Below are 16,962 nucleotides of genomic sequence, written 5' to 3' on the forward strand. Positions count from 1 at the left end.
ATGTAATAAAATTGTCAAACTTAAGTGTAAAAGTTAATGTTCTGGTACACAATGTTTACCGAAATGTTGGTTACATAGATGTACCTATTATTGGAAAGGAATATATAATTCAATAATATACAGAACTATAATTTTATGTATTTTATTTAAATTTCAAATGAGTCTTTATTTCACGACCCACCTTTAAAGGAATAGATATCCCAGGGGGTGCGACGAAAAACAACAACTTTCGGCAATTAAAAATATAACAATTCGATTCAACTATAATACTTTTAAACAGGCTTCACTAAGGACATCGACTCTAATAATATTTATCACATTAATATTTAACAATGTTGATAAGACCGCCAAAACTACTACTGCACACTTCCAACTTCACATCTGTCCTCTTCCAACTGCCATATTTTTTTTATTGAGTTACGACAATAACAATCAATTATTTATTTAACTCTATTATAATTTAAAAATGTTATATAAAAATTGTGTGTCGGTAGACATTAAAACGACATTAACTCAAATATATTTTATTAAAATTTTAATTATTTGGAGTAACATTAACTGATGTTACTCTTAAGTGTTTGGTTGACACTTTATCAGCCCATCACAACAATTTTGTTTGTTTTTTGAGAATCAAATCTAAATCCCCAGAGATTTCGCCATTATTAATTCAATGACAAATAGGGTTTTGCTTATTAGTAACAAAATAACTTCAAGCTTTTACTAGTATTTGTGTAACGAAATGTCATAACCATATAGCCGTTATACAAAGACCACTGAACGATTTATGACGTATGTCAAAACAGTGTTCATACTAAGCGTTTAGAATCTTACTCATATGAGGTAGGATAAAGCAAAGTCTCATTGAACGCAGATTTCGCTAAAGCTATAATTACTAATCTATCTTCTTTTGTTTCGAAAAATCATTAACCCGTAACATATGAGCGATTTGCAAAACAGCGTAGAGTATTATGGAAACTGTACCCACTAAAACCATAAATATAAAAGCGTAGACATCCAACATTTTATATGCCATCCAGGTCATATCTCTTGCTGGATTTTTTGTGAATTCAGCACCTTTGTGTCGTATAACAAACTCTAGCCAATACATGGCCGTATCTAAAGCATTAAGCGGCCTGTCTTTAAATCTTTTAGATACTACTTTAGCATTGTCTGCGTAGGTTTTATTATGAAGAACATCGTTAATTAGCTGTCCGAGTCTGTTTTCGTTGATGTCTTGGAATTGCAGTATTTTTCCGAATCCTCTTTCTTCAGCTATGAGTAAATTGTTGAATTGGTCCGCATATATTGGTATGCCTAGTATTGGTATACCATTGTAGATAGCTTCCTGTGTTCCAATTAGACCGCCATGTGATATGAATAATTTTATGTTTGGATGCGCTGAAAATATAATATAATATTACAAACAAACGAACAAAAATATTTATTCATATAGGTAAACAAGTACACTTATGAACGTCAAAAAAAATTAATTCAAATTTACATTTATAACTAAGTAATGCGTACGTGTGGGATAACATTTCTATTTTCTCATTAATATTGCCCGAAACAATCCTTTTTCATTTAATCGAACCTGCTATTGTATTACCTAATACGCTAAGGGCCTGTTTCACAATGTCCGGATAAGTTCCAAATAAGCTATTTATTACTTATTGGTAGGATAAATAGTATTTTTGCGTTTCACGACTGTCAGATATATGCGCTATACGTCATGAAATGTGAAGTATCTTATTTGGAACCTTTATCTTTCGAATAATTTATGTGTTGCATAGCTATTTGGCACTTTATCCATACATTGCGAAACAGGCCCTAAACCTTGTAAAATATTTAACAGTATATAATTATAGTATTAATATGTCGTTGAGATTCATGACTTGTCTTTAAAAGCGTCCTTCAATGTCATTTGATTTAAAATGATGTGACACGAAAATAATATAATAGTATTTTTCTATGGTAATAACTTAAGTATATGTTCCGAGATTTTGTTAATCATCCATTTAAGTGTTATTATGATTACGTACGTATGTTCCATTCAATTATTTTGCATTACTACTTTGTTTCTAGTAACAGAAGGAACAAATTTATAACTTCCCAAAATTGTATATTAAAATGTCGTATTGGATAGTTATAATATGCATATTATTCGGTCTTAAGCTCTTGTTTAGAATCTATATTTATTTATTTATTTACATATATTCTAAAACAATGAATTTAATACTGTGAAGTTGTAATGTTTGGGTAAACGCACTTACTTAGAAACTGCCTACTCCAATTGAAAAATACTTTTTATGTTCGATAGTCGCTTTATACAGGGAGGCTATTAATCGATTAAAGCACGGAGAACAAAAAAGCTGTAGCGAGTAAGCGATGGAAGTGACGAAAAACGAAGGTGATGATATAGGGGAAAATTATACCCAATTGGTATTCCAACCCCAAATTTAGGTCTTTATCAACTAAACGCTGAACTTCATTTCATTACAATCTAAATTTAATTTTTAAATTACGTTGTTAATATTTTTTTTATAATTGTGAAAATAAACAAAGGCTTAGTACTAAAAGCGTGGAGCACAGCTAATTAATCTTCAATAACAAAATCACTAATCCTTCGATATCAACAGGCTAATTTAAAAAAACAAGTTTCATAGTAGTCTGTATTAAAATAGCTATTAAAAGGATTAAAGTGACTTATCAATAATCATTAAATTATCATTTTCGGAAATATTGATTTATACAAAAAGTCGATGGCGTGCGTGCACAAACACTACTTGTATAATTGACAAATCATAAATATATGATAAAAGTAAAATAAATTAAACCCTAATAGAATTAGAAACTAACAATTTAAATAGTTTCTAAAGTCTTTTATTTTTTTAATGTTATCGTCGCTTAGTACGTACCTAAGATCTCTTTTTGAGGTAGCCACGGTCTCACTGCCAAATTACTGGGTGCATCTTTCAAACTGTCATCTTCCCATTTCCATAGAACAGTTTGTTTTAATTTTCTAAAGACGTTCAAGAACGCATCTCGTTTTGCGACTGGTAGTTCATTGCTTTGTACATTAGACCCGAAATTAACGTATACAACCCCATGACGGGCCTCGTCTAAAAGCTTCTGTAAGTCCTGAAATCATCGCAATAGATCAATAAAGCGATTATTACTGCAAAGTACTGAGGCAAAGTTAAATTTAACCCATTATTTTGTCTTCCATAAAAGCAAAATTTATGTGTGTAATGAGAGACCCATGAAGTTTGACTTTTTCATTTTATTTATTAAACACAAAAAACCCAAAATGTATTAACGAAATATTAAAGCATATTAAACGTGCACTTTAAAGATGTGTTCTATTTATAGAAAACTCGTATAGGTAATACATTCAAGGAAGCGAAAAATCCGATGTTTTGCAAAATACCTACATAATCAATTTGAATCTTATTGAAATTTGTTTGATTCCGAGTTGGAAAGCACATATCGCATCAGACAATTTAATAATACTGATTAAAACCATCTAATCCCATATATCGATGGATGGGTACCTCTTGTAGCCATTTAGTGCCATTTGTGTATTAAAATAAATTCATTATCATCATGTCTGTCTTAAAATATGTCCAAGGTCGAGTTATGTAACCTAACATTAGTTAAGTTACATAATTAAATTTTGGTAAATAAATAGAAGCGTAAACCAAATGTTATCAAGTAACTTATTAGTCGACACCCAGTTTTAAATAAAGTTTTATTAATGATACATATTAACATCCCTACAAAGAAATATATTTTAAAAATAGTTTTTATTAATTTAATTCAATACTCTCATCTGATACTTATTTATATCATAGCTTTTAATCATAATAATATTAACGTTTTCATAGGGTAGTTAGTATACAGGGCGTCCCACGGCGATGCCACACGGAGAGAAAGTACCTTAAATATTAATGATAGGATATTTTACTGAAAGAAGGCATCGTTTAATTTTTAATAATAAGTAGAACTGCATTCACGGATTTTTTGAAAATCACCTACCTCAACCGGGAATCGAACCCGCCAAATGTGACAGTAAAATTTCATGTATTTTATAAAAGCATTTGAAAGGGCTACTCATAAGCATTATTTTTTCCTTAATAACCTAGCATATTAAATGAAACTAAAAACATAAAATTTTACATTTTATTTAAAAAATAATAATTTACCAAATGCTCAAAATGTGATCCGTTGTTGTTGTCTGTTGTATACAAATTCTCACTCTTTTAATAATTTCTCTCCCTGTCGATTTACTTATTTTTGCATGGTGGATGTTTAAAATAATACATCTAAGTTCATTTTGTAACTCCTGCACACTGTTGTACCGGTTCCTGTAAACTAAATCTTTTACATAACCCCATAAAAAAATCAAGTGGTGTTAGATCTGGGGATCTCGATGGCCATCTAATTTGTCCAAAATTGCCGATCCAGGAAGGAAAATGTTCATTAAGAAACTCGGGTGTTCTCCTACTGTTATGAGCCGGAGCCCCATCTTGCTGGAATATGAGATTTCGTCGATCTGCATCAGGAAGATTATTAATCTCATTTCTTAAAATCTCAAGAGAAATTATTAAAAGAGTGAGAATTTGTATACAACAGACAACAACAACGGATCACATTTTGAGCATTTGATAATTTTTTTTTTAATAAAATGTAAAATTTTATGTTTTTAGTTTCATTTAATATGCTAGGTTAATAAGGAAAAAATAATGCTTATTAGTAGCCCTTTCAAACGCTATTATAAAATACATGTAAATTTACTGTCACATTTGGCGGGTTTCATTCCCGGTTGAGGTAGGCGATTTTTAAAAAAATCCCTGAATGCAGTTCTACTTATTATTAAAAATTAAACGATGTCGTCTTTCAGTAAAATATCCTATCATTAATATTTAAGGTACTTTCCCTCCGTGTGGCATCGCCGTGGGACACCTGTATATGGAGATCGAAAAAACTATTAGGGGCCGTTCAAGTATAACGTGAGCAGACTTACGGCAATTTATTCCCCCCACCCTTCTTGTCAGCAAAAGTAAGCAATGATCTCAAAAATAATAGTACATAAACGTTCTGCTGCCATATGTCACATATGCTGCAAATTCTTTCTATTTCTAGCATGTGGAACTGTCGCACATTGTTGACTCTGCGTAAACGAGCCTTAACGTGTCAGCCGATTCTTCGGGCTGTTTCTGAAGAACATTTGTTCCGATCTTAGTATCAAAGTTGATTATACAAGTTTTATAAGAATTATATTGGGAAGATTGAACGATGCAAAGATGTCTACAATACCAAGATGCCGTGTGCAGGTCTCGGGTTACGCTAAGTGTGATTTTCATACAAATATAATAACTTAGACTGAGGTTTCGGAAAGGACTAAATTATATGATCCATTTTAAGATACTGCTTATGTTTTCTTAAGTTAACGTGATTTTAGGTTTCAATTCGTTACGATCATCAGTGACAAATAAAAATACTTACTTTAGGAAGACTTTTTTCAGTTTTTGTCAAATGTAAGCCCCCCACTTCAACCACATTAGGCAATAATGCCATAGGAACATCATAACTGAAATGGCTATTTAATAGAATGAGGGAACTGTTCTTTTGAATTTCAGACAATGATGGGACTGGTTGTGGTAAATCAAACATATATTTCTTTACAAGATCTTCTTGCTTTTCCATATACCAAAGCTTCCACCATAGAAACTCATATACAGTGAAATACAGATTTCTAAGACGTCCCCAGAAACTCCCCGGTTCTTCAATGTCCAGAAATTCTGATATTGTAGTAGCTAATTGTAAAGGATTTCGAACGAGAATGTTGTGTCTCATACAGTTCCCAAAAGTAGTCACCAATGCGAGTGGTGCGTTATACTTATGCGCAAGGGCATATAAAGCTTCTTGAAAGAATTGTTCGCATATAACTAAATCAAATTTTATATCTTGTTTAAGAAAACTTTTCACTTTCGTCGAGTTGAGGGTTACTTCAGTGAATGCTACGCCTCCATTCCACAATATCTTTTCGTGAAACCTTTCAGCCGATAGTTGGGCCATTGTAAATACATTTGGTCTTCCGCCACCTTCAAATTATTAATGTTCTAAATTTTGCATCAACATTAAATTCAATAATATTAGAATATAATATAACATTAATTACACTAATAAGTGATTGATAACTTTGCCAATTAATGTTGTATTGTATTGTCATAAACTAAATGCGCTGACATGCTTGTGAAGTGCTTAACAATATTAACTAGAACCCATCTTGATGAAGGTGCAGTACCTTAGTTAGATAAGGTTATTTCGGTAAGTAATTCCTAAAAAAATCTGTCGATCTCAAAGACTCTGAAACTTGATAAAAATGTATCTCTTTAAATCAAGAGGTGGCATTGTTTATTTTTCTTTCAAAAAGCTTTACCGAAACTAAAACATTATCAGTTAGTCACGAGATACTTAAAGAAAATTATATTATTCAATTTTACTTAGAAATAACATTAGGGTTGGACTTTAGAAGTGGTTGGGGGGTTATAATTCTAAAACTTTAAAATATAAAAATTAAGAAATACTCGACAAATATAAACAAAATCGATTATTATTTTTTATTTATCGATTTTTTATGCTAAAAAAACAATCGATTCATTAAAAATCGAATTTTTATGCAAAATGTCACATTTCTAATGACCAATAGAAATTATTTTCATTACACTAAATTAATTTTATTTTTTTATACTTAGACGCAACTCCTGCAGCGAAAATGGAGGACTTGGAGGTGTTCTAATTAAGGTCCCTCAACACACCTACATAATCAGTATCATCAAATTCTTGTATATGATTTCTAAGCCGTTAGCTAAAAATATACTTCTAGAACTCACCGATAACTTCCCATATTTTTTTATCGTCAACCATCACTTCGTGGTAATTGGGTGGAGGATTATCCTCCTTATTAGCAGTAATAACAGTTACATTGTGACCTCTTCGTGCCAATTCCAGGCCAATGGGTCTCAGCATAATATAATGTGATTTAGATGTAAACGGTATCACATATAGTATATTGGCTGATTCGCAAAACGGCGTAACAAAAGCCACCAAAAATAAAGACCAGTAGAAATTCTAAAATCCCAATGTACTTATTTATATTACGTAATCTTATTAAAATACCCTATAGTTAGGAATATTCAGTGATGAAGTATACAAATAAAATAATAGAATACAAAATAATTAAAATTATTTATATAGTTGTAATGGAATTCAAATGAAACATTATTTGAGTTAAAAATTCAACTTTTAAAATGTAATATAAAAAAATTAGTTATTACTTTAGAAATTAAAAAGTTCATATTTATTTTATTTTACTTTTTTCTAAACAGAAAAAAGTTACAATCATAGAATGTACATCAAAATATTAAACAAAAACAAAGTTTAAAAGATATTGAAAACTTAATTGGCCTAATTTTTTAATGATTTTATGAACTATTATGGATCAATTTATTGCCAAAAAAACAAAAGCTACTATATTACAACAATGTCGATCTTACCATGTTTTCACTTATCACAGTAATAAAATTTAACAAAACCTCTAACGGAACAATTTACATGATGCCTCTGGTCTGCAAGGTTTTTGTCTGCTGCTTCGACCCATACTAGTCGCACTAGTAAAAAACTAATGTTGATATAAAAAATGTATGTAGTTGGCCTTCAAATAATGAAGCAATGTTATCGCCCAATAATCTTAAAAATAATTTCAAATTTATTTTTTAGAAGATTTATGTTATATATTTTTGAAATCTGGATTAGTGTTCAGTTTATTTTTGTATAGCAGAAGATCTATTGACTTATTTGTATAATAGGATTAAATTCCAAAAATATTTTTCTTAGACTTCTAATTCTTAATTAAATTAATTTAATAATTGATTATTACATGTTTTTTTTATACAGTATCCATGTTCAAAGTCAGAAGCTGAAAAACATTTTATTTGCTTTCAGATAATGTGAGTTATCAATATTATTGAGTATTTATATCCACATCATATGTATGTCAGTTAAAAAGTTTTGACATATGATCTTACCCTATTTAAAAGGCAAGAGCCAGTATCAAATGATAAGGTATATCAATCTGTTTATATAGTATAATAATAATTATGTAATTCAGTATCGTAGTTGTCTTTGAATATACATACAATAGGTTGTACCTTACATGTAAAAACTGTAAAGTAAAATTATATTATTATTTTAGAAAAAAATATCGGCGTTGTCAGTTTATAGTGTAGTTGTAGAAGTTATAAGAATACATAAAACAGCGTGCTTATAAAAAAACATTCAGATAATATCAATATTGTCATAACTTCTACAAAAAAATAATATTATATACCTCTGAGTTAGACATTGTAAATCACCTCAGGAATAGGGCTGCTGTGGAATACCAATGGGTTTCCTATTGTTACACTATTTACTATTATAAACTGTTCTTATCCGCAAGTGTAGTCTGTTTGAGTTATTACACCGCGTAGTGGAGAGTGTTTCTAATCTACCCGCCTTTACCGACGGTTTGGTAACCGTAAGTATTATTGGTTATGACTATAATAACGAACCTATTTATTTGTTAGGGGATTTTAATAGACATCCAAATGAATTATTTTGAATGAATTGCTTAGTTTATGTAATGATTCCCCTTACATAAGTTATTGCAACGGCCTGTCGGTGTCCACGTTATAAAAAAAGTAACACACGTATGTCGTTTTGTTGCTGTGATGTGTGTGGGATAAATTTATAATTAATTGTAATTTACTGATTTAATACCTGAAAGCTTATCTACAAGTATAATATTGTAACAAAAACAATAATAATAATGTGGACTTATTGTCTGCTGAAATAAAGAAATTCTTAATTATCATATTAACCTTTAATAAATAATATAATTCAATAATAAATCATCAGTCAAATTCTTTCTTTATCTCACATTCAAGAGCGCTTCTGTTTTTCCTTCAACACACTCCTAAAACGTAATTTGTAACTTAAAACAATCAACAGTTTCACTGCAAGAAAAACAATTGCAACAAATGTAATTACTATAAACGCATAAACATCTAACATATGGAATACTGTCCAGTGCATATCGATCGCAGAGCTTTTCATATGATTTGTACCATTGTTTCTAATAACGTATTCAATCCAAAATATTGCTGTTTCTAAAGGATTCATTGGCCTATCTCTGAATAGTTTAGAAACCTCTTTAGCTTTTAACATATATATTTCCTTGTCAAGTATATTGTTTATGGCCTTTTCAGTAGATGCCTCATCGATGTCATTAAAATTGAGGATTTCACCAAAGCCGGCTTCTTTGGTGAGCAGTAGATTGTTATATTGGTCAGCGTATATGGGTACACCCAGGATTGGTACTCCGAAGTAAACGGCTTCTTGGGTGCTCATTGCTCCCCCGTGGCCGATAAATAGTTTTATGTTGGGGTGTGCTGAAATTTTTTAATGTATAAAAATATATGGAATACCCATCGTATAACTTCCCAAATAATAGTTTTCATAGGGTACTATCTCGGTACATGTAGTAGTTCACAAGTTTCAAGTGTTTGTGTTATTGAGACATAATATATTTCTACGTTAATAATTCCTAAAATATGTTTCATAGCAGTATTGGTCTAATGGCTTTAATGTGCGACTATCATCCCAAAAGTCGTGAGTTCGCAATCTGGCTATGCACTAATGAACTTTCTGTCTATATGCGCATTATACGCTGTGTTTTTTATTACACGTCATTAGTAAAAGTTCTGAGTAGTTCATCGAATATAATATATTTTATATGTATAACTCAAGTACATTAAATAGTATATTATATCTATGAAACTATATCACGATTTATTAAGAGATTAACATATATATATATACACAAGCTTTCCACAGTCTCCAAATTAACCTATTATATTTCTTAAACTAGCATGTTTGAGCGGTATAAAATGGCATTATTTTCATATTGCACCGATATTTTCATAGCAGAATACATACCTAATATTTTATGTTGTGGAAACCATTTTCTTGTGATTATATTCTGTGGCATATCTTTTGTGCGATCATTCTCCCATTTCCATAAAACTGTGTGTTTAAGTCTCCCCAAAATGCTGATAAAAGCATTTCTTTTATCAGCTGGTAGTTCAGAACTTTTAACATTACTTCCGAAATTTATATACACTACTCCATGGGTGGATTCGTTTAATACTTTTTCTATTTCCTGAAAATAAAAAATACATTTTAATTAACAAAGGTTTATTAGTTTTAAGTATTAATTTTCAATTTAGTTAGTATTTAATTATCTAATTCTTGGAAACCCAAATAAATTCGTAAACGAGAAAGACTCTTGGTGGTAGGTGATCATCCTCCTGTGCCTATCACAAGCGGTCGACTTTTTGGGTCTAAAGTTTACTCACGATGTTTTCCTTTCATCGTTCGAGCGAATGGTACCTAATTGCGCACATAGAAAGAAAGTCTATTGGTACAGCCGGGGGTCGAACCTGTGACCTCAGAGATAAGAGTCGCACGCAGAAGTCACTAGGCCAATACTGATAAATAATATAATTCACATTTGTAATAGTAAAAATAACTTATCTTTAAAAATGAAGTGTTTTCATAATCGGTATATAGGTACCTTTGATAATATTTCTGGTTCGGCGTTCATTGTAGTATGCACTCCACCAATTTCGATAATATTTGGTAGATATGCCATTGGTTCATTAAAACTAAAGTGTCTATTAACTAAAAATAGCAAAGCATTTTTTTCTATATCGTATAAATTTGGTACTGGTTCGGGCAAACCTTTAATATACTTTTTAGCTAATATCTCTTGTTCTTTTAAGAACCAAAACCGCCACGATACATACTCATATGTGGAAATGAATAGATTTTTCATACGTCCCATAAAACTTTTGGGATTTTCTATTGGAACGAACTCGTAGTGAATAGTCGCCAGCTGTAATGGATTTCCTACAGCTATATTGTGTCTCATACAATTTCCAAAGGGTGTTACAAGCACTAACGGCGCATTATATCTATGAGAAAAGTAGTATATAGCGTCTTGAACAAATGTCTCACAGATAACTAAATCATATTTATTATCTTGTTTGAGAAAATCCTGTACTTCGGTTGAGTTAAGAATATGTTCCGTCAAAGCAAGACCCGCTTTCCACAATATTGTGTTTATTAATTTGATGGTTGATATTTCGGTTGTTTCGAAAATATTTGGTCTTGTGATACCTAGAAAAAAGTACAACGTTATTAAGTCAATATATACAGTATACTCTTTATAACGAATTTCAAAAGACCGAGCATTTTGGACGCCATTGGACATATTCAACGCCAGATGGATTCCACGACCTTCTGTATCTGACTGGATTTGACCTGCTTATTTACTAAAACCAGTTCATCTTTTATCGACTCCTCAGCCATCGACTCTAATAAACAGTAGGGCAAGTCCCAATCTAAACTATTTAAAGAAAATCTGAAATTCAAGGAAGATGATACAATGAAGCTGTAAAAACTGTCCAACGCACGCATAATCTAACTTAATAGTAACAAAGTTTGGTGATTGCTAGCAAAAAGGAAACAAATTATCATTGACTATAAAAGGGTTTATGATCGTAATTCGTTTAAATTAATATAAAAGTTACAACTATGTTAATCGACCTACCACTCGGTTACTTTTATGTCTCTAAATATTTAAGACCAAATTATCACATTTTATTGAAAACTGATACTTGAGTTCATACTTTCTATATGTAATATTATATACTATTCAGATTATTACATGTCATGTATGTTATTATAATTTAGGACAATTTAAGTAATTTATTAAGAAAACTAGTTATGTTAAAACATAGAAAGTAACAGAGTGTATTTATTTACAACATTATTCGTGTTTAAGAATAAATACTGTGATTTCATTTGTTAAACAAGAGAGTAAATATATAATTAATGTTGTTTTCAAAGAAAAGTTTCCAAAAAATGATTGGTTGTTTAGCTATCAATTACTGTATGATGGCAACAGAGTTGTTTAATTTTCACCACAATTTAGTTTCAATCACAAATAATCCTGAAAATATACGCAAAAGATTGCGGCATTTACAATGCTATGTGCATGTCATATCTACACTTTAATAAAACATTTTTTTTATGAATTCAAAATTTACTGTCACGTATTCTGCCACCGATTTTAAAATGACCCATATCTTTATCATAATGCATTTACTTAACGCGTTCGTTAGGCTCCTGATAACCTTTTAACACCATTTATTTTTTACACCATATCATTTAAACAGTAATAAAACGAAATTCAAACTGCAACCTTTCCTAGCTGGCTAGCCACGCAAACACATTACATAATATTCGGTCCTTACATATGACATTGTGTTGAACTCTTTGACGTCAAATATCTCAATTACAATTTCATTTTTTTACAGCTATTAACTTGTGCATTTGATTTCGAATAGCATGATTCATTTCATTTTCCCATTTTTTTTTCTTTGCCTTAGTGTGCAAAATGGAAAATCGCGTTATTTACAAGTTCGAGTTTCACCGTGGCACCATTGCTTCAAAAACGGCGCGAAGTTTTTGTGTATAGCGGCGTTGCCGCAAATCGACTAACAGGCGTTGACTGCTGCGTTACATAATTCCTGAATTATATTTTACAATATGAGGGAAAATACCTTTAGCGCACAAATATTCCACTTACCTAATAAATCCCATAATTCTTTCCTTTCTACTACAACTTTGTGATAATTTTCCGGGAAATTGGGTACGTCAAAAGAGGTTATAACAGTGACATTATGACCTCTGTTTGCCAGTTCAAGTCCTATTGGTCTTAGAAATATGTCATGAGATTTCGGTGAGGCTGGTACAACATAGAGAATGTTGGCCGACTCGCAAAACGGTAAGCATAAAAAAATTATACATTCCCGAATATAGAGCTGAAATAAAACATCGATATTTAATTTAATTAATACACAATAGTATTATAAAAATAATTTCTTACCATCATGTTTAAACTAAACATAAACAACGTACAATATCTCTTCTACAGTAATATTAACTGAATGTTCTTGAACAAGTAATAGCGATAATTGTAGTCTCGTTATGTTTACTTTTTGTTGTACATAATATCTGAATATTAAACACCACAATTGCAATTACATTAATCAAATGATTTATGGATATTGATTTAAATACAGCAAAGCGAGAATGTTCTATTGACGGATATCAAAAAGTATTGAGAAAAACCAATTCAATCAAAACACGACATCATTCATCAACATTTAAATTTTCTTGTATTTTTGGATACACATTAATACAAAACATCAATTTATTAAACAACATTATCATTATATTAGTCATAATATTAACTGCTAATTATTTATATATATCAAAGAAAGTTAGATTCAGTGTTGTTTTGGTATAAGGTTGCCGTAAGACACCAAGGACTCTATTGAGTGTCCCAATATAAGATACCATTTTTTTTAAATAAGTTAACAGCCATCTGTATGGTTGGTAATAAACTTTTAGTTCCATCTTCATATCATCACATTTGATTTTAAAAAGTTTAATTTGTTCAAATGTAGAGGGCATTTAATTCAATAATGCCGATTTTAATTTTGATATTTTAAAACGTTTATCTTAATTACAACTAAGAAGAAATAGATGGCACTTATATTAATCATATCATAAGTTCATGTCTGTAATATAACCAGAAATCTGTAAAACTCGTAGTGTGATTTAATAAGTATAATATGTAGTTATGTTGTCTTATCCAATAACGCAAATAAATATTCAAGCAAACCTAACCTGCCAATGCTGATAATATGATATTGATAAATAATAATATGATATTTCAAAATGAACAGCAAGAAATAAACCTAATTAAACAAAAATATAGGAGGCAAACCCCTTGAAATCTAGTCTATCTGGGGTATGTTCTAAAACAGATATTGGATAATTAATGTAATAATAATGCTCGATTTTCAATATGAATTTTTGATATTTATTTAAGTACCAAGTGTAGACATGTCCCTGAGCTGCCTTCAAGATAACAATAAAAACAGTTGTACAAACAACCTTAAATATATATTATTAATGTACTTTTCTAACATCAGACTTATTAACCCATATAAATATTTTTAACCATATTGTAAAATATATTAAATATTTTGTCAAAATTACTAGTCTGCAAGTCCTGTCGGTTGATGCAAATAATTGATAAAATAAAACATCATGCATTATGTATATTATACACATTTATTCTCAAGATTACAAACATCTGATTTACTGAAATAAAATGTTAAAAATTAATCAATTAATATAAAACTATTCACAAATATTGAATTACATCATTTTGTTATTATATCTGGACGGAGTCGTTTCTATATTAAGTATAATTAGTAGAGCTATGACTTTTTACATTAAGCAACTTAAGGGTAAATTAATAAATGTGTAGAGAAACATTTTATGTTTCTAACAGTCCTTTATTTATCATTGTTATGGCAGAAAGTGTCAAGTGACCTTGCTCTGTATACTGTCTTGTTTCGTCTTGATTTTTATACACAGACAGGAACTACACATAAAATATAAGCGCATGAAGGCTTCATATTCTTCCGCTTGTATAGCACCTCCTTATAAAGTAGTATTGTATTAATGTTATAAAAATATCAAATACGCGGAGCAAATGGCATTGACGATAGATTTTCTTAATAATCTCTAACTTTCTCTGTTACTTTAAAATTGCTTCGCCTACGTTCTGTATACAATGGAGTTATACCATTTCTGCTTTCATACTTCGGTGGTCGGTCACTTTCATAATATTTAATTGTAATAGGCTCCTTATAACCTCTACTTTTTGTCACCGAATTGACTTCCCTGGATTCAATTATCTCCTTTGATCGACCATCTTTGGATGGCACAATTTTTTTGCTAACAGTTTCTACAGTATCTGTGACACTGGGTCGCTCAGGATCACCAGACCTAGTAGTGTATCTATAGGTCTCAGAATAGTTGTCACTACTGTTACTCTCTCTTCTATTAACTGGAGATTTCAACCTCGTCTCCAAACGTGAAACAAACGGGCTGCTATCTCTATTCATAGAATCGGTTTTGTAAACTGGAATTTTACGCTCTTCAGATATTCTTTCTTTGTAATGAGGTGAAGGAGTACCGTATCTCGACGACAATCTGCTTCCATCCGATTCATCGTCAGCGTGCAAAGTTTGATATAGTTCAGGTGCTCGATCCCGTAGTCCTTTCAAAAACATCTTCTTTTTATCTGTGTCATCAAAAGATTTGCTGTAACCATTAGTATGTCCATTGGCGATTGGTGCTGTTTTCCCATAACGCGCACCAAATAGTCCGTCACGACGCCGTTCCGTCTCACGCGAGACTGCATCAGCGAGATCGCGTTGGCTTCGGTTTATAATTGACACAATACCAGGACTTTTAAGTTGTTCAGGGGTTTCATCAAGCCGGCTCAAATGAGGATTAGACTTGTACATCGTGGAGTAATTTCTGTTCATACCTGAAATGTACCTTGGATGTGTTTCTTGTTCAGGAACGCCCATAGCAAAACTCTTACTTCTGTTTAGACCCTTGTAGGTCCTCGCAGGTTTTGCGGGACCAGGAGGGTAACCGTTTATCTTTGTTTCAGGAGTTGAAGAATTATTCGATATATTAATGGCACTTGTAGATCTTTTATTTGAGGTAAGACGCTGCCAATATTTGTTTGAGCTTGGCTTTTCGGTGGGTTTCTTATCTTTGCGTTCGTGAAGTTTCCTCGGCAGAGTTTGTGCTGACCGGGAGTATTCTTCCTCAGTTTCGCTGTTCGGGTTCAATCGACTTGTAGAATGACTGAATCGACCGAGCGTGCTTGAGTACTGTCCTCTGAAATAGAGAAAAAAATAATGTAATAAAAACACTATAATATTCTAGTAACAATAAAAGCACTCGTCCCACGTACAATAATTGTTATCCGTTTGTATCATAAAAACAAGTGATCTTGTATTTAAACCTAATTGGACTCAATGGGGATCTCCGCCTACACTACTAACGATCATGCTTTGTTCACATATGCTATTAGCTATTTTTTTAATAACCTCAAGTAATGGTCGCACCATTACTTTTTGCTGTTTAAAAAGGATGAAAGCTGTGCGGTTTCAACGGCGCAATGTTATACTATAGCCAACTTTTATCGTTTAATTTATCTTTTATTTATCCCGTTTCTGTTCCCGCTCTTTTTCATCGTAGCTTGTAATACAGCCCATGTTAATCTCTTATAATATTGATACATTGTTTTTATTTAATATGTTCAGAGTTTTAGACTTTATCCATTATAATATATCATAATTTCCCTATTTAGTATATCTACTTAGATATAGATAAAAAAAGAATAATATAGATCAAAATTCCTGTAACGAACTTCAAACCCAAATGTCATAACATTCTGACATCTTACTATAAATGCATTAAACAGCTATAAGACATCAGTATTTCTTTAATTGGTATAAAATGTGTAGAATCTAGACTAAAACTAAAACAGTGAGAAGGAAGCGTTACATTTTTGCACTACGCAATGATTCAATGACGCCTAGGCACCTGTTGACACATTCTTACAATGAGTCATGTTTCAAGAAACTGACTCAATTATAGACTAAATAAGGGCTGTTTTGTTAAGAAACCACTATTCCCATACTAGGCAATGCTCATGGACAGCGGCAAGGTAGATTTTATGGTATGATATGCCGGAATGTATTGACGCGACGTGATTGAAGTCTTTAAATCGATAAATTGTACTGTAATTGTATTAACATTGTAAATACAGCGATAAGTTTAATTATACAGTTAATGTGCCTTATATTTGTTTATTATGTAACTGTTTTCACTTCCTGCATATCTTCCTTAAAA

The 16,962-nt window shown here is 31.2% G+C and overlaps 3 protein-coding genes across 6 annotated transcripts in view; all 3 read right to left on the reverse strand.

Annotated features, from left to right (window-relative positions):
* Window positions 1-136: 136 nt before the first annotated feature.
* On the reverse strand, window positions 137-8,766 carry LOC111003436 (UDP-glycosyltransferase UGT5). 3 transcript variants are annotated; one of them, XM_022273947.2, is made up of 6 exons: window positions 8,393-8,766; window positions 7,560-7,752; window positions 6,897-7,134; window positions 5,506-6,104; window positions 2,916-3,138; window positions 137-1,398 (listed from the first exon to the last, which is right to left on the reverse strand). In XM_022273947.2, the coding sequence occupies exons 2-6, from the start codon at window positions 7,560-7,562 to the stop codon at window positions 893-895; spliced, it is 1,569 nt and encodes a 522-aa protein (XP_022129639.2). In that variant the 5' UTR covers window positions 7,563-7,752; window positions 8,393-8,766; the 3' UTR covers window positions 137-892. The 3 variants fall into 3 exon arrangements, with proteins under 3 accessions (XP_022129639.2, XP_045484014.1, XP_045484015.1); XM_045628058.1 differs by lacking the exon at window positions 7,560-7,752; XM_045628059.1 differs by lacking the exon at window positions 8,393-8,766 and having other exon boundaries at window positions 7,560-7,798.
* A 120-nt stretch (window positions 8,767-8,886) lies between these two features.
* Window positions 8,887-13,269, reverse strand: LOC111003437 (UDP-glycosyltransferase UGT5). Its single transcript, XM_022273950.2, has 5 exons — window positions 13,055-13,269; window positions 12,755-12,989; window positions 10,676-11,280; window positions 10,039-10,261; window positions 8,887-9,491 (listed from the first exon to the last, which is right to left on the reverse strand). The coding sequence occupies exons 1-5, from the start codon at window positions 13,073-13,075 to the stop codon at window positions 8,983-8,985; spliced, it is 1,593 nt and encodes a 530-aa protein (XP_022129642.2). The 5' UTR covers window positions 13,076-13,269; the 3' UTR covers window positions 8,887-8,982.
* Window positions 13,270-14,291: 1,022 nt separating this feature from the next.
* Window positions 14,292-16,962, reverse strand: part of LOC111003427 (serine/arginine repetitive matrix protein 1) — an 88,816-nt gene continuing 86,145 nt past the window's right edge. For both annotated transcript variants that reach the window (XM_022273938.2, XM_022273937.2), the window contains one exon: window positions 14,292-15,942. In XM_022273938.2, the coding sequence (XP_022129630.2) occupies window positions 14,760-15,942 (1,183 nt within the window). In that variant the 3' untranslated portion in view covers window positions 14,292-14,759. The remainder of the gene's footprint in view (window positions 15,943-16,962) is intronic.

This window comes from Pieris rapae, chromosome 4 (assembly GCF_905147795.1).
Source record: "Pieris rapae chromosome 4, ilPieRapa1.1, whole genome shotgun sequence".
NCBI lineage: Eukaryota > Metazoa > Arthropoda > Insecta > Lepidoptera > Pieridae > Pieris > Pieris rapae.